The 24156-nt window shown below is 37.8% G+C and overlaps 1 protein-coding gene across 4 annotated transcripts in view; it reads left to right on the top strand.

The window, feature by feature from the left end:
• TMA16 (translation machinery associated 16 homolog) overlaps nucleotides 1–24156 on the top strand; it is a 117357-nt gene that overhangs the window by 6768 nt on the left and 86433 nt on the right. For 2 of the 4 annotated variants that reach the window (XM_020969669.1, XM_020969668.2), the window contains exon 2: nucleotides 12585–12697. In XM_020969669.1, the coding sequence (XP_020825328.1) occupies nucleotides 12585–12697 (113 nt within the window). Of the gene's footprint in view, nucleotides 1–1105; nucleotides 2033–12584; nucleotides 12698–24156 lie in introns of those variants that run through there. The other 2 variants (XM_078149030.1, XM_078149029.1) reach the window with 2 other exon arrangements.

Here is a 24156-nt window from a genome sequence, read left to right as displayed (position 1 = left end):
TATTGGGGAATAGCCAGTGAAATTGCCCAGAGTTGGGAGATAGGGAGTATTTTGTTCAGGAAGAGCAAGGAGGCCCTTGTCACTGGATAGCAGAGTACTTTTGGGTTGGGGAGAAAGGGGAGAAGAGTTGTAAGGAATAAGAGGATTGGAAAAGTAGGGGAGTGGGTGAATCATCTATCAAAGAATAGTTTGAGGGGAGTGCAGAAGGCAAGTCAACACATTTTAAGAATTGATAGGCCCTGGGCCTGTTTGTGAACAGTAGGAAAGGAGAATATGAAAATAAAAGAAAGGAATATGGATGACTGAAAGTGCAGGCCTTTCTGAGGAGATGCTGGGGGAAGCAAGCAAGTAGAAGGCTTAACTTTGTCTTTGAGAAAGGCTGATTCATTGGAGATGGGAACAGAGGAGCTGAGAAAGCAAGATAACTTTGGGGTGGTTTTGAGGTATCAGGGAGAGAAGAGAAATTCATTGTGTATGGCCTCTGTGTTTTGGGGGGATAGTAGGACCTGAGGTTTTCCAGGGACCTGGAGGAGGTTGCTGTATGTGTATTGAGAATGTAGAATGTTGGTACCCTGGTTGTTTTTGTTTCTGCCTTTATATCCCTAGGGCTCAACATTTAGTAAATGCCTGAGGGCCTTATTATTATGGCCTTAATAAATGGAGGTTGAATTAAATTGAAGAAAAGAGACTGGGTTTGGAATAATAGCTGTTGTGAATATCATAGAAAGTTAATCAGAGAAGAATAAAAGAAATTCTGTGGAGCACTGAGGAACCAGCTGAGATTAGTTAGCATAGGTTTGTATTGGAAACAAATGTCCACAGGTGTTTGACTTCCAGCAGTAGGAGAGTAGGAGCAGAGAAGGCAGATGGTGGGCAAAATCCAGGATCGAGTTTTGGCAAGATAAGAAGAGCAGTAGGAAAAGGTAGCAAGGGAATCAAGAGGAGAGCAGAGCTTAGAGTAGAAATGATTATTACTATGGCATTAGGACTGCAGAAGGAGGGAAAGTGAGGCCAGAAAGAAGGAGAGATGAATACTGAGAGCAGAGGTGGGCTAGGTGCCTGGGGGGGTTGAGGGGAAAGAGGGATGGACACTAGGGTTGGGAAGAATGAAATTCAGTGAGTGATGGAAGGATTGGTGGTAACAACTTCCTATGTTTCAAGAGAGGAATTTCAGGGTTCTGAATCATGGAGGGAGAATTTTTATGGGTGATGGTAAGATCAAAGAAGGGCATGACTATCCCTGTGTTGGGCTGAAATGTAGTGAAGATGCAGGTCAAGAGAGTCGGGATTGATATGAGAGGCCAGAATATTTGAGGAATGTCTGCTTGTAGACCGAAGTCCACGTGAATAAGGGCATGGGTTAAGGTGGAGAAGCAGAGTGAGAGTAGGGTCCTGGACTTCTTTAGAAAGGCTAGAGAATGACCTCAGGGTGGGTAAATTGCTGTAGCCAGGATCTGGAAGGGATGAAAGACTTTTAAAGTAACACTCAAAGGAGGGGAGATTGCTAAGTAGTGTTAGTGGATGGGGTAGTAGACAACCAAAAGAGGGTGTGAGAGGAGCATCTACTACCAGGCAAGTATGGTGGTCGGTCAGTCTCTAGGATCATGGATTTAGAGCTGGGGAGCCTGTTGGGGGAATCATTTTTCAGGGAGTGGATAATATGGAAGATGTATGAGGTGAAGAGATCAATGAATGGCATTTAAGCACTGACAAAGTACCTGGTCCGGATGCTAAGCGGTAGATAAAGGACAAAAGGAAGTTTATTATTCAATGTGATTGCAGAGGGCAAGTGTTTTAGAGCAGGAAGAATAGGATTGCAATAGATGAGTAGAGAAGAGATTTTTCTCCTAATTCACAGGGGTTAGGAGAGGAGGTAGTGGGAATTTTCTAGCCATTGTGTGGAGAAATTAAGCAGTTCATAAGCATTTATTGAGCGCCTACTAGGCAGAAGGTATTGGACAAACTGACAAAAATGAAACGCCCCTGTCTCAAGGAGCTTACCTTCTTCTGTGGGGATGCAACATGGACGCAGGTAAGTAAATGTATCCAATATAAATACAAAGTCATTAGAGGGACGCACTAATAGCTGGAATAATCAGGAAAGACCTCAATGTCAGCTCCACTGAACCTTAGAAGGTGCTTCTAAGCAATCCATCTGTCACACAGCTGTCAAAATAATCTTTCAGATGTTAAGAGGCGGAGGCAAGATACAATACTGGGTGGACCTCAGGAGAGAGGTGAGGACTGGAAATGTAGATTTGGGATTCATCTTCATAGAGATAATAGCTCAACTAGTGGGAGATGAAGTTGCAAAGTGAGAGAAAGAAATACTTAGGACATACCCCTGAGGTAAGCCCACATATAGGGGCTGGGACATTGAGAAGTACCATTTGATTGGGACTTCCACCCACAAAGGGAGCATGGTATTAGAATCAGAGACTCATAATAGTTTTATTTCAAACATCAAGAAGGCGTGGGGAGTAGATATCTAGTGATCTGATTCTCTGAGAATACTCTGTATGTGGAACTTGAACTTGGCTCCCAGGCTGGGGTTCTGAGTCTCCGTCATGTCCTTCTGACTGCCAGAAGCTCAAGATCTGTGGTGGTAATTCTGCAGTGCAGGCTGTTATGTGCCTCAGGCCGCGCAAGACTCTATTTCATCTTGTCTTGAGAACTTGGTTTCACTTGACATTTTGCACTGTGTGCCTTAAGTTGTTTGCATGATCTGGGTTAGAGAGGTAGAGTGTTTATCAGTGATATTGTTCCTGAATATGGCTGCTTGTGGATTCCTCTGGTATCTCTGTGATCAGTAGTTGTCTAAGCTTGATTTAAAAAAACAAACAAATCCTATTTCACCATGTGGGTGACAGCTTGGTGATAAAGGTGAAATGCTGTAGCCCCCATGTTTCTGGTTATCCCTTGAGGTGGCTTCCTACTTTGGAATATTTGCTTTTTATTTCATGTGCTGGCAAGTGCCACCTGACACACAAACACCTGAGATTACAACTATTGTCATTCCCTGTTTGCTGCCCTGGGAATCAGGATAGCAAAACCTGGAATCTTTCCTTAAACAGTTGAATTGAAGAGGAAGGAATTAGCTGCAAATTGTTTTTCCAGACTTATTTTATACAGCACTCCTTTAGGATGCTTTACATTCCAGTAAAACTAAGAGTGATGAGCAAAAACTACCAAGTACTCTAGGAAAATTTGAGGAGGAGGAGAACTTTTATCTGGGGGAATCAGAGAAGGCTCAATGGAGAAAGTAAGGCATAGATGAAAGTGTGCATTCCTGGTGTGGAGAACAGCCTGCATAGACACATGGAGGAGAAGGGAGGTGGAAGATGCAATTCGGAGAAGAATTGGTAGTTAAATTTGGCCGAATCTGAAGGGAAATGGCATGCGATAAATCCAGAAGGGCAGTTTGCATCCAGCTTGGGCAAGGCCTATCCTGCTAAGCTACAGAGTGTGTATAATATGCTAGCAGCCATAGGGACTTAGTGAAGGTTTCTGAACAGAGAAGTGACGTGGTCAGATATGTGCATTTGAAAGATGATTTTGACCGCTGTGTGACAGTTGGATTGAAGCAAAGAGAAACTGGAGGCCGGGAAATTGGGTTAGAAAGCTATTATGGTAGTTTAGCTTAGAGATAATGAAGGCTTGAACTAGGAGAGGGACTTTGTTGTCCACTAACAGAAAGAAAAGGATGACAGATGATCACTAGGACATAGAAGCCAAGGTCATTTCTTGTTTGTCCATCCCTTTCATTACTGTAATATGCAGAATTTCAGGGTTGGATGTAATCAAAAAAATTTGGAAGTTGGAGGAAGGTCAGGTTTAGTGTAGAAGAAGATGAGCTTGGTTTTGGATTGTTGAATTTGTGGTGTTGGTGGAACATGTTAGTTGAGATGCCTGTCCAATAGGCAGTTTGAAATGCAGAAGATTTGTGTGTGTGTGTGTGTGTGTGTGTGTGTGTGTGTGTGAGAGAGAGAGAGAGAGAGAGAGAGAGAGAGAGAGAGAGAGAGAGAGAGAGAAGGTAAGAGAAGTGAGTCATTTGCAGAGGTGTGATAATTGAACTGATGAGAATGGATGAAATCACCAAGGGAGAAAATGAAGAAAGAGAAGGCAGCTTAGAACAGAGCCTTGGGGAACACCCACACTTGGAGGTGGGAGGGTGATGATTAACCAGTCAGTCAACAAGCATTTATTAACCAGCAGAGGAGACCTGGAAGGAGTGTGGTTCAGTGGGTAAGAAGAGAAATAGGAGGAGATGGGTTCAAAAATATAACTGGAAAGATTGGTTTTAACGAGGAGAAAACTAATCCTGATACTGACTGGAGCAGAGGAAAAGAGCATGGGTGAAAACTGCAGACTTGAGGCTTGGAGGAGGAAAGTGAGGGATTTAATGATGTGGATAACCTTAATCTCTCTATAAAGTAGGAGATAAGGTCCTTTGAGAGAGAAGAGGAAAGTAGAGTTGGGAGACCTGAGGAAAAGATAAAGTTTGGTACAGTCTTTGTTGGGAATGGGAATATGAAGTCAGTGGGATAGGGATTGGGACTGTATCTGTGATTTTATTGCTATAGAGAATTCCTGGGTGAGGACTTTCCTTCTAATTCAGACTGTAACCTTTGCTTGCAATTTAGTCCTTGAGAGTTGCCCCAGAGCAGTGGTGTTAAACTCGAATTGAAACAGATACCTCCAGGGCCTTGTAGTGACTTAGAAAACAAATTAACTTTATCTGTGTGGTACTTTTACTTATTCAGTTAAATATTTTCTAATTACATTTTAATCTAGTTGCTGGCCCCTGCCAGTTTCACACCTTTGGCCTCAGAGCATTGAGAGTCTAAGTGATGTGCCCAGATCATACAGCCAGGATTGTGCCTGAGGCAGAACTTCAAGTCTGCCTGGCCTGGAGACCAGGTCTCTACTCTGCTACAGTGAAGTCAGTGCAAAGTGGATAAAAGGATTGCCATGCACAAGTGACAGCCCAATTAGGGTTAGGTAACATAACACTTTCCCCCCATCTTCCTGTATCACAAGGCCCTGCTACCAGGACCTAGAGCTTGGTCTAGTTCCTTTAGTACAGCAGCTGTTAGTTCCACACATTGTGAGTTAAATTAGCTTTTGTAGACTAACCATGAGTGAGCCTAACCACCATTTAAAGCATTGATTTTGGGGAAGCAGTTTTCTCAGATCTCAATAGCCATCTCACTAACAAATTAACTTTTAGAACATGGCCTGTTTGGAAGCAGGAGACTAACTCTATTTGTCTTGTGCATTGGTAATGGTAAGGGAGATCTTCTGTCTAACTTATGCTTCCCTCCTGGTTAGAGTACTCTTTTCTTGATTTAGTTTTGTATCTTGATGGAATTCTTTGTGATGAATTTCCTCCAATCTGCTTTAAGAAGATATTTGCCTCTTCCTTGCTGTTTTTTAAGCAATATAATTGTCTGTCACTGGAAAGGACAGTATCTGTTGTAGGAACCTTACAAAGTTATTGTTCTTTTAAGTGCTTAGATACCTTATCAACCCATTCTTTTTTCAGGGCCAAGTCCATGTGACAGAAAATCGTTTTCCTCTGGAGACAAGAAATAAATGGAAATGGACTTGTTTTGTCATATTGACTTGAGCCATAGGGTTTTGTTACTTTCAAAATACAGATACAGAATAAAAACCAGACTAAGAGTTAGGAAGTGCTGCACTCTCAGTAACATACCACATTAGTGATAAAAAACCAGGATTTTTTGCAAGTTGTTAAAACAGCTATTTCTCTGGGCAAATGACCATCTTTAGATAAAATGACTTTGATCTCTACAGTAGACTGAGAAACTTCTTTTGGTGATTGCAGTATATATGATTTACACTTGTGAAGCTGGAATAAGTTAGCTAGTCTACACAATATCTCTCTGTATTGCCATTTCAGAAATGACTTTAGAAAAATAATTATCTCTGCTTATTTTTTGAGAATCTCCAGAGATTGGTATTCTTTCCTTGGCAAATATTGGGGTCTGATCATGAGGTTTGATGTCCTGTCCTTGTTGGAAATGCTGGCATTTAATATGTGCAATTAATGCACACATTGATTCATCTGTTGTGTCAGCAATGAGGGGTATTATGGTGATAATGATTTTTTTTTGGGGGGGTATGTGGTTTGAATCATTGAATTTTTGTTTGGAAGCTCCCTCCATGAATGCAGATAAGCAACTCTTCGGGATCTTAAGAGGTTAAATGACTTCGCTTCTGGTAACTCAATCAATATCTGTTAAATACAGGACTTGAACCTAGGCTTTTTGACTCCAAGGCAGGCCACTATCTACCAGTTATGGTGACTTTCAATGAGTGGGCATAGAATGAAATTTAAAACATTTGTATTATTTTTGTTGTCTATTGTTAGAGAATTTTAAAAAAATTGTTAATAATGAAAGTTTGAAATCACCAGTTTTTTCTGTGGGGTCGGATAATATTGTGCAAATCTTGTATCTTTGTTCGGCTAGTTACAGAATCATAGTTTCAGAATAGGAAGGAATTGAAGTGGCCATCAGTCCAGAGGTCTGTAAACTACAGCTCTTTCCAAATTCCGTATAAGACCTGTCTTTGGCCTGGTAACTAAGAGTGGCATTTACGTTTTAAAGTAAAGTCTTAATATATTTAAAAATGTGAAAGCCATTGGGCCATTTTTGACTCCCAGGCAATGCTAACACTTGATATGGTCCACCCCATACCTGAAAAAATATCACTACAACAACAAATATGTAATGAGGCCCCATATGTAGTGAGCCTTATGTGTTTTGAAGGTTGGGGAGATTGTTGCTGTGGTTTGAAGAGACTCTAGCCTCTTCTCCCCCCCAACCCTTCTCTAAGGGAGATTTTTATTCCTATCATGAGGGGAAACAGGAAGTTGAGGCCAGAGGTCATCACCTTCTTTTCTTAGAGAGAGAGCATACCAGGCAAGAGTTATATCTATTTGCCCCCTCTAAATATTGTTAGTCTGGGGGATATGATTCAAGCTAACTTATGTGATGTATATGACACATGTCATCACATGACTTATTTTTAAAACTATTTTTCCTGATAAAATCTGCTTTTATTTGACACCTCACCAAGTAAACAAACTAGGAATAAAAATTAAGCCTTTATCTAGGAAAGTAACCATTATTGTATTTATATCTTTTAGATACTCGTTTTTAATGTGTGTCTAAACCTACAGTGGAAAATAGTTTAAAAAATTCAAGTTCAAGCTAACTTCTGATCACTTTACATTATTGAGAAAGTGGACCAATACCCCAAAGCTCTACATCCAAGATTTGACTCCTTTCCCACCAAATACCTATTCTAGACTGAATACACATAGCACTTAGCCGAAAAAATCCATTTGTCCAAATAAATAGCAAAACAGAAATCAGAGAAGATATAATACCAGAATATATACTGTATAGACAATGCAGAGTGAAGGAGCTCTTCCTTTGGGAGCAAGACAACTCAGTGCAGCCAAGAGAAGAAACCCTAGATCTCGCCCCAGGGGGAAACTCCTCAAAATCTCTACTGTAGCAAGCTGGGAATAGGGACATGATGGAGACTGCCAGCTCCTCTCATGTCTTCTCAGAGTTCTTTCCTCCATTCTGAAGTGGGTTGACTTCATCCACCTTCCATTTTGAAGCTGGAAGCCAGAAGCATCTGAAGCAACTCAAAGCTGGAAGAGTTATATAAAGACTGTCTCTGAGAACTTAAGAGCTCTCCTCTCTTGTTGCCAGCTCTGCCTTGTCCCTTACACAGATAGGTTCAGGCCATTCATCCCCACCAACTGGGAGAAGGATCCCTTACCAGTGGGCTTTGAGACTGGGGTTACATCAAATGGTCATTCTGACTTTCTTAGAAGTCCTCTTTTGAGTGGGATTTTTAATCCCAAGACAGCCATACTGCTTTGGAGAGATCTGTTTGAAACTTTTTTCTTAAATTGAGTTGAAATCTGCTTCTATCATTTCTACTTAATTGCTCCTACTTCTGCATCTTGGGGTCAAATACAACTAGTAGAATACTGATACCTCTTCAAAATTTTAGAAGACAACTACCATTCTCCTCTGAGTTTTCTTTTCTCCAGGCCAAGTTTCCTTAGTTCCTTCAACTAATCGAACTTACTTCACCATTCTGGTTGCTCCTTCGTTAGCTTATCATGTCCTTTCTAAAATGTGGCACCCAGAAGATGCCAACAATTTTGGAAGAGAGCAGCTAGATTTGTATAAATTACGCAAATATCTATTTAAAGTAAAAAGTTAAAAAAATGCAGAATGCATATTTTTTGTCATCAGTTTTTAATAACTAGCCTGAAATTGCCATTTGGTTTTGTTATTCATTATCGTTTGACAAGAAGTAAGTTTGTCTGGGTGGGTGTTTATTTGGCTGGTTGCAAAGACCATTGATAATTTTCAAATGCAATGTTCGTCCTTCAAGATATACATACATATATACATATATATATATATACATATATATATATATGTATATATATGTATATATATATATGGTAATTCTTTAATGCAGTGATTTGTCTGAGTACTCAAAATCACAGGAGAATTTAGGTTTTATCTTGCTACATTTCCCCAGTATATACTAAGGGCAGTGTTTAAGCAGGCAGAATGTTATACAATTGCTTTTCAAAACAATTTTCTTATTACTCTAGTGAAAAGAATATAATCCATTTAGGATACTTTCAGGCATGTGTGTGTATTATAGTAGTTTTAGTGATTGGTTGATTTGCGTGTCCTGTGTTAGGGGAATACAATATGGGAAAATGGAGGAAACCCCTTTCCTCTTCCCAACATTTTCTGATTCACCTGACCTATCTTTCATTCCACCAGAGATACCTACTTATAGGATCTGTGATTTTTGTGAGAAGTACCACTACTACCTGTGTAAGTTAGCAGGTTTTATAATATTTAATAGATATGAAGCATTAGTTACTGTGCTCCCCAAATGCTAAGCTGATCATCTGATGAAATACCAAAAGTAAAGAGTAAATTGACTATACATTGGGGAAAGGCTTAGAGGGAGAAGGGGAAATGAATCATTTCCAGTAGAATTATTTTGAACTTTTGGGGAATTTTGCCACTGATTGTTCATGCCTTTAATTGTAGCCAATAGAACATTTATGTAGCGCTTACCATGTGCCAGTGTGTTTACGCTGTGCTAAGCACTTTACGATTATTGTCTCATTTGATCCTCATAATAACCCTGGGAGCAAGTCTATTTTACAGATGAGGAAATTGAGGCAAACAAAAGTTAAGTGACTTGCCTAGGATGACACAGCTAGGAAGTGTCTGAGGCCAAATTTGGACCCAAATCTTTCTGACTCTAGGCCCAGTGTTCTATTCATTGCATCACCTAGTTCCCTTCAACAGGCATAGTAGGGGTCTTGAGTTTTTAGTAATCTGAAATTACTGAATTTTCCCAGAGACTGTACCACAGGTATGTTATCAATAGTTATGAAAAATGTGCTCCACACGTCATCACGTGACTATTTTTAAAAAATATTTTTCCTGATAGAATCTGCTTTTGACACCTCACCAAATAAATAAAACAGGAATAAAAATTAAGCCTTTATCTAGGAAAATAACCATTATTGTATTTATATCTTTTAGATATTCATTTTTAATGTGTGTTTAAACCTGCAATGGAAAATACTTAAAAAATAGAGCTTACATTTGAGTGTGACTTGATTTTGGACCAGCCTGTGGGAGCAAACCATGAGAAGCACTGATGTAGATGACTCATTCCTTGTTATGAGATACTGGGTTTGGCCTCCAGCTTGATGGATTGATTAACATTTTACCACTAGCATTTTATTTCAGCTCTCTGTTGCTGAAGCATTTCCTACTTCTTATTTTAATATCATACTAAAAAGGAAGAAAAAGTGCTCTCAAGTTTACTAAACTTTATTATGTATTTCCCATCTTCATGATAAATTTACATGCTGCCCTAAGGTACCTTTTTGTAAATGAGTTATTAAAAGGAATCTCAAGCATAATTGAGTCAGAATGGAAGTTCCAACTATATTGACCTGCTTTGTAATAAATTTTAGAGTTTACTCTTAGTCAGACCCACTAATAAGAATGAAGGTAGTCACCCTGAGGTCACTATATTATCATTAATTATTTTTAAAGATCCTTTTTTGTTGTTGTTACTTAGTCTTTGATAGACTGGTGGACTGCTAAAAAGTTTTGGTTACAAAGATTTTTAGGTTTAGTTTATATGTGACACTTCATAGAGATTTTTCTTGCATGCGATGATGCAATATCTTTTCCTTGTGTTTGTTATTTGTAACATGGTACCCAATAACATGGAAGAGCTATCTTGCTGAAGAAAACTCTTGCTGCGTGATTTGATTTAAAGTCTTCCTTTACTTTTAACTTTTATACTGGTATTTCACTCTTTTCTGTTCTTTTTAATTCAATAAATATTTATTAAACAAAATTACTTGGTGTAAGGTACATTTTAGGCACTGGAGCTAGAAGATGAAAAATAAAATAGTTCTTGCCCTCAAGGAACTTGTTTTACTAATGAGCAATACAGCCTGAACACAGATAAGTATATACTATGATATAGCTGATAGGGGACAATGGAGACATTCAGATACAGTCAGTGTTATATAGGAAAATTTGAAAAGAGGAAGAGAAGGATCTCAGTAGGCAGAAATGAAGAAGTAGTGCCTTCCATGACTAATGTACAACCTAGACTGGATGAATGCATGGTGATAGAAGACAGCAGAATGAAATTTGAATCCAGATTGGCTAGAACAGACTGTACAAAGGGGAAGTTTTATGAAATAAGACTAGAAACCATAGTGTAGTCTGGGAACTGTGTTTGGAATCAAGGCTTATATTCTACACAGTCTAATTCTCTTCTTAAATGTCACGGTGTCTTTCTTCCATTACTGTTCCAGCTTCTACTCTTTGGGTTTTTAAAAAGTCTTTTATGATATTAACATGGGAAGTACTTTTTATTTCCTGTCTTAAATATTTGTTCACTGAGGTGGATTTTAGGCTTCTTTGGGTACTTGTGGTGATTCCTTGATATTGGTTAAACTTCCATAGGAAATTTCTGTTCCCTTTGTCCGTTTCTAATTTTTCTTTCAGATCAATAGAATGTTTAAATAGATAAGGTTGTAGGTATTTTAATTGTGCATCATGTTGTTATTGCTCTTTGTCTTTCTAAGTTATCTGAATTTACATTGCTGATTTAGAAACAACTCCTAAATCAGTAACTAGTTCTCTCCTATCTATTAAGATGTAGTCCGTTTGGTGCTTGTATATCCAAACTTCTTAGGGCTATTTTGTTTATATCAGTGCTTATGACAATAATTTAGGGCCCAGTGCTCTATTCTTTGCACCACCTAGCTTCGTTTAACAGGCATAGTAGGTTTCTTGAGTTTTTAGTAATCTGAAACCACTGAATTTTCTCAAAAACTGTACCATAGGTATATTATCAGTAGTTATGAAAAATCTGCCATATGTGTGTCATCACGACTTTTTTTTAAAAATATTTTTCCCTGATGAGGTTTATGAAGCATTTTTCTCAAGTACCTATGGAGTGTTTAAGGATAGAGGTAGGGACTAGACCTATGTTTTCACAGGTATAGGGAGCTCCCAAGTGAGGAAACTCCCAGTACTAATGCAGGTCAGTACATTCTCTGCAAATTATAGTATTACGTAGTTGACTGGAGCAGTGAGAATTTATGTCTTGCCCAGGGCCACACAGCTAGAATGTGTCAGAGGAAGGACTTTCAATCCGGGTCTTCCTCCAGACCAGCACTCTGTCAGCTAAGATGTGCTTCTTTGTAAATAATACAGACCCTGCCATTGTATAGGTGAGGAAATTGAAACTCATAGAGCTTTAATGTGTTGTTTATGGTCCCATAGTTAGTAAACCAAAGAGCTGGCATCTGAACCTAGGGCTCTCCAGATTCCAGGTAAAGGGCTCTTTTCAAACATTTTCCCCCCACACTGCCTTTGTTCTTTACGGTGATATAATGATGCTCTGGGGTCCTGTTGAGGCATATGGGTCATTAACTTCTATGCTGGGTAGCTCTTTGTGGTTTTTTTGGTCACTTCCCTTGGTCTCAGGCTGTCAGCTTTCCCTTTTCCTTTCTGTCATTGGTACCATCTGTAACAGTTCTCTTAATTTGCTGCTACTAGTCTACTGTGGATTTTTAAACTAGGTAATATCTATATAGTATCTACATAATAATATTATATCTACAGTAAAACCAACATTGATGTAAATCTACATCTGGCTCATCTGTTTTTGTTTTTGTTTTGGGATGGAGGGGGTGAATTTGGAAGGGACAGCCTGTGGTTTCACTGGCAGGGAAATCTTGAAGAGGAAACTCCCTTTAATAATGGATATCAACTGCTACTCTGCAACTTGATTGACTTAGAGTTGCCTGGGGAAATGGCTTGCCCAGAGTTATCATTATATTTTCTGTCAAAGGTGATACTTGAACTCAAATCTCTCCATCCTTCCTTGAGATACCACACTTTAGGATTTATTAATGAATCTCACTGGTATGTTCCTTGTATTCTGTATTTTAGCCAAAATCTCTGAAGGGGAAAAGTGCAGGACAACAGAAAAAAGTTATCCATCCTTATAGCAGAAGAGCAGCTCAACTTAATCGAGAAGCTCACAAACAAGAAAGAAAGGAAAAGTAAGTATCTCTGTACTGGTTTTGTAATGCATTGAGGAAAAATATTTAAGTACCTATGGAGAGCAATGAATTTCTTTAAGGTCTTTGTCAAAGGGGTGAAATTGTACTGATTCAACCTTTAAGTGTTTTGATTTCAAATGAAAATCTTGGATTAAATTATCATTAAGGTCTTATTTAGGTCTGTGATCCCCATGTTTGGTCTAAAGATTGTAGTATTTTTATTTTGAAGGCAGTTGGGGTTGTGACTTGCCCACGGTCATACAACTAGTAAGTGTCTGAGACCAGATTTGAACTCTAAAGGTTCTAGTATTTTTTTGTTTTCTTTTTTAGGCCGTTGGGGTTAAGTGACTTGCCCAGAGTCACACAGCTAGTGAGTGTCAAGTGTTTGGTTTGTGGCCGGATTTGAACTCGGGTCCTCCTGACTTGAGGGCCGGTACCCTATCCACTGTGCCGCCTAGCTACCCTTGCCTTGTTCTTAAAGTGTATTTTAAAAGTAAAGTGTGTTATGAGAGTATATGTGGTAGAACAATGTTCCTCACGTTATATAGGACATATTGGTGTATTATTGAGTCCATGTTGGTGTGGCTGTTATAAGCTAAACTTTCCTTAAGGTAGAACCTCTGTTTTCTCCTCTACACATTTAACATAAGTCACATGATAATTCATAGTTCAAAATTGCGTTAGGACTGAAAAGATCAGCACACGCCTAGTGACGTTTTGCACACGTGGTAATTAGTTTGTCAGTTCAGCCACTATTGGTACAGTTGACTGGGTCAGAGTACTAGTAGAGAGGGGGAATCAGATAAAGAAGACACATATCCTGCCTTTGTAATAAAGTTAATGGAAAATTGAAACATTTTCTTGGCAAATTTTTTAAAGCTAGGGATTTCTGTTAAAGGATACAAAAAATGCAATAAAACCTCACTTAAGAACTAGAATTTGACTTATTTATAACAGAGTATAATTTGAAATAATTGCTGTAGCACAATTTAGATATCCTGTTCTTAAATAAAAATCTTCATATAATAGAAACCTGTTTAGTTCTGAGTCCCTTTTCCCTAATCCCTTATGTTTTTAAACATTTTGTTTTACCAGTTTCTTTGGGTACATGAATACTTATTTGAAACAGAATTATTTTTCTAAGATGTTACTGGAATTTTAATGATCCTCACAATTCTACGGAGTTATGTGGAGAAAAAATGAAATGGATAAATAGAAAAAGATCCAGGCACTTAAGAAGCCTTTGGCCATCTTTATAGAAAAATAAAATGTTCAGTAAATGTCTTAGTACTGAACAATTTGTTCTAACGGAGCAACTTAAGGACAGTTTGAAAATAGCATAGCAACACTTAAGGAAACATCATGTGGTGTGGAAATAGAACAAAAAAATGAAACAAAATCAAAGAAAGTGGCATTTCTAAAAGTGTGAGAGTATCTTACACATAATAGGCTTAGTAAATATTTGTTCTTTTGGGTGGTTAAATACTGCTTTGTAAACTTTGTTATGAACCAACCAATATTTTTATACTGTTATTATTGATGGTTGGACTTTTATTAAAAGATTGATGTAATAGAGTGATTTGTTTTAAAATGGTAAAATTTTCTATTCAGACTTTCCTATTTGGCAATTTGGAAGCTGATTCAAATGATAGAAATGGTAAAATGTTATCTGTTCTGGTGAAATGAAACATGCAGATAAATACAAATTTGATGGATCCATATTCTCTCTTATTGGTATGGCTACTCATTCCACTGGTAGATGTTGAAATTATTCTGTGTAACTTTTGTCCATATACTTTTCTAAATCCCCCTTAGAGAACCTCCTCACTTAAAATAAGTATCTCATTAAACTTCTACTATGTATAACAAATTGGAGGCCTTCCTTTGGGTCTTTTAAGTATTTCAAGCCTACCAATATGTAATATTTGGATTGTTTGTTATTTATCTCAGATTCTCAGTCCAGAACTGACCTATTTCCATTTCTGATCATGTAATTTTGATGTCTCTCATGTAACTTTATGGTACATGTTTTAATTGTTAATGTACTTGGGCTTACTTAAATGTTCTGTGCATTTTTCACCTTTTGGTTCCCTAGAGTTTTCATTTTTCTCAGCTCTGCTTCATGAAATTCATAGCTATCTAGCATCATTGGGAGAATATGAAATGGGCACCCATTGAGTTAGTCCATCTGATCTCTTGTCACCTGGCATTGCAGCTGGGCAGTGAATTGGGCCAGAAATAAAAGGAAAGGGAATTTGGGGAATTGTGTAGCACCTTCATTGATGTGATTTTTCATTCTCTTGCCTATTTTTTTTAACCTGCTACAGATAACTATAAACAGGAAAGTAACTGCTCTCATATAAGAGAACCAAGGATGAAATTATCAACCTATGAAGATCTACCTTTACTTCCTGGTGCCTGTGGGTCATGTTCTAATTAAAGCCACATAATAGAGAATTCACAAAAGAAAAGTTGGTTTTTGGTTTTTTTTAGATTATAGAGCCAGAAGGAACCTTAGGGGTCATACAGACTGCCCTCTTCTTTTTACAAATTGAGACCTAGTGACTTCCTCAAAGTTATGGGCAGTAAGTAGCCAAATATGAATTCATACCAAATCCCTCTTAACTTCACATTGACTGTTTTCTGTTGTCAAGGCCTGTCAATTTCACTTTTGTAACATTTTTCAAGTGTGTCCCCTTTTCTCTTCTGATATCAGCTGTGGTGCAAACCCTCATCACTTCACACCTGGACTGATGCAATGGCCTGCTGGGGGACGGTTTGCCTGCCTCAAGTCCCTCCTTACTCAGAAGTCAAAGTGTTTTTCTTGAAGTGTAGGTTCAACCCTTCAGTGGTTGCCTATGGCTTCTACAGTTAAATGTGTAATCTTCTCCTCAAAGCCTTTTATAACCGTCCCTCACCCATTCCACACACACACACACACACACACACACACACACACACACACACACACACACACACACACACACACACACACACACACGCGCGCGCGCGCGCGCACACACTCTCTCTCTGTCTCTCTCTGTCATCTTTTTCCTGGTTTCCTTCAAATGTCACCTAAAATGCCATTCTCTGCAGGAATGCTTTCTCAGTCCCTCTTTAATTCTAGTATCATTTTCTCTGTTGATTATTTCCTATTTATTCTGTATGTAGCTTGTTTTTACTAAGTTGTTTGCATGTTGTCTTCCATATTGTATTGTGATACCCTTGAAGGCAAGGACTGTTTTTTATCTTTCACTGGCGTAGAGTAGGCACTTAATAAATACTTATTGATTGACTGACACCGAATTGTCCTCCTTCAAAAGGATAATAGTAAGTTCATTAAATAGCCATAACTTCATTAATGAGCAAGCTATATAACTTGGCACAGAACTAATCAGAATCTGAGAATTTGTGTGTGTGTGTGTGTGTGTGTGTGTGTGTGTGTGTGTGTGTGTGTGTTTGTTTTAACTTAGAAAAGGAGAGCAGGCTGGAGGAGTTACATTTACAGTACTAAATTACAGTTGAAGGACTTTACCTAGATACATCTTAGAAAATATTTAATAGATAGACGTAGAAGTCATTCAAGTGTTCACATAATCAGTAGCTACTCTTAGTCTTTTAGGATTGGGATGGATGGCATTTCAACCATATAATTTATAGTAAATGATGTTGAACTTAGATTATGATGTTGTTTGGGTTTGTAAGACCAGCCCTATGGAGGCTAACAGCTTCTTACTGTGCAATCCACTTGCAAATTTAGTAGCTGCCAGTAGATGAGTAGGAACAATAACTGACTTTTATAAAGTGCTTAAAAGTTGCAAAGCATTTTTGTGTAAATTATCTGCTGTGAGCCTCACTATAACACTGGATATTGCAGAAGTATTGCTGAGATAGGGAATGGTCTAGTTCTTTTTGAAATAACAGGAAAAATAATGAACAGATCTTTAAATAACATTTTAAGTGAACAAATCTCTAATTGTTTGGTTTTCAAAGGGATGATCTATGCTGTAGAATATGATTACGTGAATATAGATGCCTAGAATGGGTATTTAACTTGTACGTTATTTCTCTTTTGAAGAAAAACTCTCCTTTTCCTTTAGGCTTTGAGTGTTCACATATCCCAGAGCTTGGGGCCTGCCTACAATTTCAGCCTTGTCTGTGGTTCTTGTCAAGCACATTAGGGACGTGATGTCAAAAAATGAGGATCTGAACTAAGGTGGTTGTAATGGGAGTGGAAAGGAGTAAGAGAGATGAATGTGAAGCATGACAAAGGTTGAATTGACATGACTTAACTCTTTGGATGTGAGGGTTGAGGGGGAGGGATGAGTCAAAGATGCCTTCACAATTATGAGACTAAGAAGAGAGTAGTGTCATCGAAAATAGACAAATGAGGTAAGGCAGGGCTTAGTCTTTTCTTGTCTTTCTTGGAGATAGGGGAGAAAGAAGATGGTGATTTAGGCTTGGACAAAGTGAGAGATACTATAGCACCTTATATATAAAATATTTCATAGAAGCTTATTGAAATACATTTTTGACTAAGAATCTTTAGGAAGCAGGGATATGTTGAGTAACTCTTTCAAATTCAAAAAGTCAATTTGCATCCTGAAATCATGCATAGGCTCTCATGCCTTGAGTGTAAAATTTTTTGAAAAATTTTTTTCATGTGTGTATTTAGTATCTTAGTATACTGCAAAATTAATATGACAAATTATCAGGCTCTGTTAAAGTATAAAATTTCAGTGTAATTTATCAAGTTCTTTTAAGTGAAGAGATCAAATCAAATATTCTGTTGCTCTTGAATGGACAGGTTTTTCAGCTGGTCTTAATTTGTATGATGTAGTCAATTTTGTACTTACAATAAATATGCTTCTAGTTCCCTTATTTTACAGATGGAAGAATAGAGATACCTAGAAGTTGAGGAACCTGTCCAAGATTACACAGCTGATAGTGGGCAAAAATCTATATTAGAACACAAATTTCTATTTACTTGGTATCTGTACCTGGGAATGGACTAGTTAGAAATAGTAGGTGATTTTTTTAGGTAAAGGTTATCCTGACAGAGGTATGAAAATATCAGTTGTGGTCCATCAAGAAACATTTATTAAATGCCTGTCTCTGGATGCAACAAAGTAAATGGAAAGAGCCACACAACAAAATCAAAAATGGATGTTGTAAAATTATAAAGATCAAATATGACCCTAAAGAAAAGATATAAGGATACCCCCCGTCCTACTGCTTTGCAGAGGAGGGAGGTCTACAGGTATTGCATGTTGCACCTATATTCAGGCTTTTTAAAAATGTATTGATAGGTTGTATTGATTTTTTTTCCCCCTCTTTCTCAGTTTTGTCTTTAAATAAAATAGTGTTTGCTATATGAGATGGCTGTCTGGGATAGGGAAGAGGAAGGGATATTGGGCAAAATTATGATGATGTAGAAAAAAAGACATCATTAAAAACTTTTTTTTAAAGTACCTACCATGTGTTGGACACTGCTAAGTGCTGGAGATACAAAGAAAGGTAAAAGACAGTCTGTTCTCAAGGAGCTCAGAATTTAATGAGGAAGACAGCCTGTACACTACTGTGTGTAGGATGATTGGAATTAACAGAGGAAGGGCACTGGAATTAAGGAGTATCAGGAAAGGCTTTTCATAGAAGGTGAGATGATTTTAGCTGGGATTTGAAGGAAGCCATGGAAGCAGGAGGCAGAGGTGAGGATGGAGAGTATTCATTGGCGATCCCTTAGTAAAAATGCCCAGCATCAACACTGGAACAGCAAGGAGGCCATTGTCACTGGATTGCAAACTATTTGAAGTTGAGAGTGGGAGGGAGAGGATGGGGCATGAGGGTAAGAAGACTGGAAATAAGGGGGAAGATAGATTACAGAGGGTTTTGCAAAACAGAAGATTTTACAGTTGATCCTGTATGTGATAAGGAGCAACTAGACTTTATTAAGTGGGGATGTGGGGAGAAAAGTTACATTTGTACTTTTGGAAGAACATTTTGTCATCTGAGTGGAGGGTAGACTGGAATGTGGACAGATTTGTGGTAGGCAGACTGACCAGCAGTTTCTGCAGTTTGCCAGGTGTGAGGTGATGAGGGCAGGTGTTATGGGTTGATTATAGTGGAAGATGTATTATGGTATAATGGGAGATAATACTTTTATTAGGTTGGATCACATCATAGAGAGTCTTGAATGTAATGTTAAGAAATTTGGATTATATTTTGTGGGCAATGGGGAGGCATGGATATTGACATGAGAATGACATCAGAATAGCTGTATTAGTGACTTCCAGAACCACGTATTCACAATGTAGAGGTTGTTTTTGATAGCTGATACTTCTGTTATATGTCCTTTATGGAAAAAGTTATTTGTCCCTATAATGCATTAGTACCAGTAGCCAATTCATTATACCTTTAATTGTGTTTTTTCCAGCCATAGAGACTATTAAGATGCCATGGAATTGAGCATAGTAAGATTTTTCCTGCTTTTTATTTTTCCCTTTTTCTTGAAGTTAATAATTGCTTGTAAACATCATAAAATTCTTATATTCAGGTATTAGACTGTGTTTTCAAATAATGTTTTCTTGAATAATTAGTGGTTTCTGAGATTTTGTAAGAGACCTCAAACATTTCACTATGGATATAGTAAGCCTGAAGAAGAATCATGTTACTACTACTAAGTCTGTTTCCAAAGATTATTAGGAAAAAAGGAAAAGAACCTATGTGTTCTAAAATGCTGGCTGTCTTTATGGTGGCAGAGAACTGGAAATTGCGGGGATACCCTCAGTTGGGAAATGACTGAACAAGTTGTGTGGTATATGATCGTGATGGAATACTGTAAGAAATGATGAGCTTGATGATCTTAGAAAAACATGAATAGACTGGCATGAAATAGTGAAGAGTGAAATGAGCGGAACCAAGAGAATGCTGTATACAGTAGCAGCAGTATTGTTTTAAGAACAACTAAGAGTGACTAAGTCATTTTTTTAATATCTTTTTTTTTTTTTAAAGGCAGTTAGGGTTAAGTGACTTGCCCAGGGTTACACAGCTAGTAAGTGTCAAGTGTTTGATCTGAGACCAGATTTGAACTCAGGTCCTCCTGACTTAAGGGCTGGTGCTCTATCCACTGTGCCACCTAGCTGCCCCCTAAGTCATTTTGAATGTTATAAATACCCAAATTAGCTACAAAGGATATAGGAAGGAAGATGCTATCTGCATCCAGAGAAAGAACTGATAAATAGAAGTATGTATAGAATGATTTTACACACACACACACACACACACACACACACACACACACACACACACGCACACACAGACACACACACACACACAGACACACACATACAATACATGTTTCTGTCTAATGGTAGCCATCCTCTAGGGCAGAGGAGGAGGTGGGAAGAAGAAAAAAGAAATTTACATGATAACTTTATATATTTAAAAGGAATAGCAAGTTGTACATAATAGATTTGCAGTTTCATGTGCAATCATCTTTTTTTTTTGTTATACTGTGTTGTGGAAATGGTTGTTTTATTCCATAAATTAAAAATAAAAGAAGAATGATGTCATGTTTCATTTTGCATTGAAGAATGCTTTCACTATATTCTGCCACTTAAGTAAAACTCTGAACAGATTAATATTGTGCTTTTTATTAGTCCCTTTAATGAAACCACTAAATTTTTAGGGAAAAAGTAAACTTAGCCCTCTAAGCACAGGCTGTTCCCCATGCCTGGAATGAATTCTTACCTCGCTTTTGCCTCTTAGAAATTCTTTATTTCCTTTAAAACACAGCTTAAATGCCACCTTCTATATTTAACCTTTCCTGATTCATTTACCTGTTAATGTCCTTCCCTTCAAAGTTATTTTGTATTTATTTTGCACATACTTATTTATGTATATGTTGTCTCCCTCAGTAGAAAGTAAGTTCTTTAGGGCAGCAGCTGTTTAATTTATTTTTGTATCTCCAGCATCCAGCATAGTCCTTGCAAATTTATAGCCATTTAATTAATGCTTATAGGTTGATTCAGTTAATATGTGAGTTACTTAGGATTGTGGTTGGTATATCAGACTCGATTTCCTTATCTATAAAGTGGCATTAATAATAAAATATCCTAGGGTTTGTTTATGAATCAAATGAGATAACTTATAAAATGCTTTACAAACTTCAAAGTGCTATGTATATGCTATTATTAGTAATAAGCAATTTTATTGGTTACCATAAACCATGTTTATACAGGTCATATTAGGGTTTATTGGTGGAACTGTGAATTGATCCAACCGTTTTGGAAATCTATTTGGAATTGTGCGAAGAGTGATTAAGGTGGCCATACGTTTTGAACTAGAGATTCTGCTGCAAGGTGTATACCTCAGTGAAGTCAATGGAAAGAAGAGAGGACCCTTGTATGCCAAAATAGTTATAGTAGTAAAGCACTGGAAATGAAATAGATGGCCATCACTTGAGGTTAAACAAATTGTGGTACACAGATGTGGTCAAATATAACTGTACTATAAGAAATGATGACTAGAGAAGTACACAGAAAGACTTAACAGGAACTGATGGAAAGTGAGGTAAGCAAAATCGGGGAAACTATCTGCAACAATGTAGATGGAGAAAAAATGACAATTAAAACTAAATGCTGTAAAATTATAATGATCAAGTAATAGAAGAATACATCCACCTGCTTTTTCAGAAGTGGGAGGACCATAGCCATGGAATGCTTCATGCAACATCAGACTTTTATGATGCTAGTTTTGCTGATGTTTTTTTTTCCACCCCCTGCCCATTTATGATAAGGAATGACTCATTGGGAGAGAATAAAGGGAGGACAATTTGAAAAAATAATTGGTGTAAAAACAAAAGATAAAAAATTTTTAAATGTTAATGACAGAACAGTGTTCTAGTGAGTTTCATTCTGCCTGCAGTGAGAATATTGTGCTTAGTTTAAAGACTTTCATCTGCTGAGATGATGCAGATTGAATGGTGGCAGGATATTGAAGCAAGATAAAATGGCAAACGGCCTACCTGAAGGACACACAGAAACAGCTTCAGACAATCTAGAATACTTGGGCTGCTTGGGAAACAGTAGCAGATGACTTCCTTTGTAGCTAATAGAAATAGGGTGGTTCATTTGAACAAATGCAGCTTGAATGTCAAAAATTCTGGAAGGATTCCCTAGAGGACATCTAATTTTCTTTGTCTCCTCCCCCCCCCCCATGGTTCCCCCCTGGGCTCCTTGCAATAGCTCTAGGGGTATTTATTGAAAGAAAGGTCATGGAAATGACATAATTTTAAGTATGCTCCACCCCATCACCATATCAAGGGACAAATAAGACCTTTTATTTACTACTGCACATGATTTTTTTAAGCTATGGCTATGCTAGAGACCAGCAGTGCTGAGACATAAAAGAAATTGCATATATATTTTTGAAAGGTGTAAAAACATTACATAATATTCCTGCATTTAGGTAGAACTACATTCAAATTCTGCTTTTGCCAGAATTAAAGAAAAATAGTAAGATACTTTAGATTAATTTACCTCAACTATGAAATATTTATAAGCAGCGAGAAAGAGACTATAATGTACTGTTTAATTTTGACTTCATTTCTTTGACATCCTCACCATGGCAACATCTTGTTGCCATGCACTGTCATTTCTTGCTTGTCATGCAGGGCACATAGCGAAGAACTCTAGACACCAGGTGAGGATGACTCATTGTGGGGGAAAAAAAACAACGTAGAAAGCAATAGGAAAAATGAACATAAGGCTTAAAAATTTAGAGACTTATTTTGTATTTTGAAAAGCATGATAGTTTCCCCCTGTACTTAAAACTGTATTTTGAAACATTTGTGCTTTAAAATTATCTATTTAGGCATTTTCTATTACCAGAATTATTGGTATATCTATTTAGATTGTGGCATGGTTTTGCAGGATGAACTGACGACCTCATATTGTTGTGTATATATGTCATTCTGAAGCTAACTTTGCTAGATTGATCATTCATTGAAAATGCTCAGTGTGTATATGTTATTAATTTTTGGCGCAGCCACAATTAGGAAATTTATCTACTTGAGCTGTTTTGTCTTTACATATTTTTTGTAATTTTGTACTATTTTTGTTATTATCTTTCCAAAAGAATTAGTGCCATATGGGAAATAGCTGTATTTTTAAATGGGCAGCTAGGTGGTACAGTGGATAAATTGCCAGACCTTTAGTAAGGAAGACTTACCTTCGGGGCAGCTAGGTGGCACAGTGAATAAAGCACCTGCCCTGAAGTCAGGAGGACCTGAGTTCAAATGCGGCCTCAGACCAAACACTTGACACTTACTAGCTGTGTGACCCTGGGCAAGTCACTTAATACTGTCTGTTTCAGTTTCTTATCTGTAAAATGAGCTGGAGAAGGAAATGGCAAACCACCCCAATATCTTTGCCAAGAAAACCCCAAATGGGATCACAAAGAATGACAAGACTGAAAAATGATTGAATTCGTTTAATATTTAAGATTAACATTCATATGAGTTAATTAAACAATTTAAATGGCAATGGCACACTAAGTCATTATGACTTCTTTAATGTAGCAGGAAGTGAAAACTTACATAATATACCTGCTGTTCATACTTCCCCTATCTTGTGATACTGGCTAAAATCTAGTTTCTTCCTAAAGACACCCCATCTCTTATCACCCTCCCAAGTGCCAGAGGTTCTTTCTCTCAAATCTTCTCTTCTGCTGGGGCTAGATACTCCATTTCTCTCCCACTGCCACTTTGAGACGCCACTCTTCAAAAATAACTCAGCAACCAAGCATTCTCTGAAATGTATACTACATGAATATCTTACCCTTTCCTGATCTTGATTGCTACCATCCACTGACCTCCTACTCACTGTTCTTCCTTTTATAAGTTGATTACGTGGCTCACATCCTAGTCTTCTTACCATCTCAACTCATGCCCTTATATTTGGGGACTTAATTTTCATATTGATGTCCCAACAAATACTTCATCTTCTCAGTTAATTAAACCTCTTTTACTCTAGCAACTACCATTCTATCCTAGCCCACCCACAAGGGTGAGTAACCCTTAAAACTTGGTACTCCACAGCCTGTTGTGCCTCTTGGATTTTGAATTCTGAAATTCTTCTCTTTTATTTATGATCTTGGGCCTTCTGTCTCTTCTAACTCACTATTTCCATAGGACCATGGATTTTGATTAGAAGGAATGTTAGAGCTACTCACACCCTCACATGCCATTCCCCTTACACTATCATCTCTACGATAAAATAGAAACCCTTCAGCTTGACATGTCAAGTTCCAACAGCCTGCAACCTATCCTCCAGCACTTTTTCACCTTATCATCATCATTCACTCCACCTTTTAGCCGAACTAGATTCCTAACTGTTCTTGAACTCAGCATGCCAGTTCTTGCCTCCATGCATTATATAGGCCATCCCACCTGCCTGCCA

This window comes from Phascolarctos cinereus, unplaced genomic scaffold, assembly GCF_003287225.1.
Source record: "Phascolarctos cinereus isolate Bilbo 61053 unplaced genomic scaffold, phaCin_HiC Scaffold_9;HRSCAF=440, whole genome shotgun sequence".
Classification (NCBI taxonomy): domain Eukaryota; kingdom Metazoa; phylum Chordata; class Mammalia; order Diprotodontia; family Phascolarctidae; genus Phascolarctos; species Phascolarctos cinereus.
This window is presented reverse-complemented; position numbering and strand designations above follow the sequence as displayed.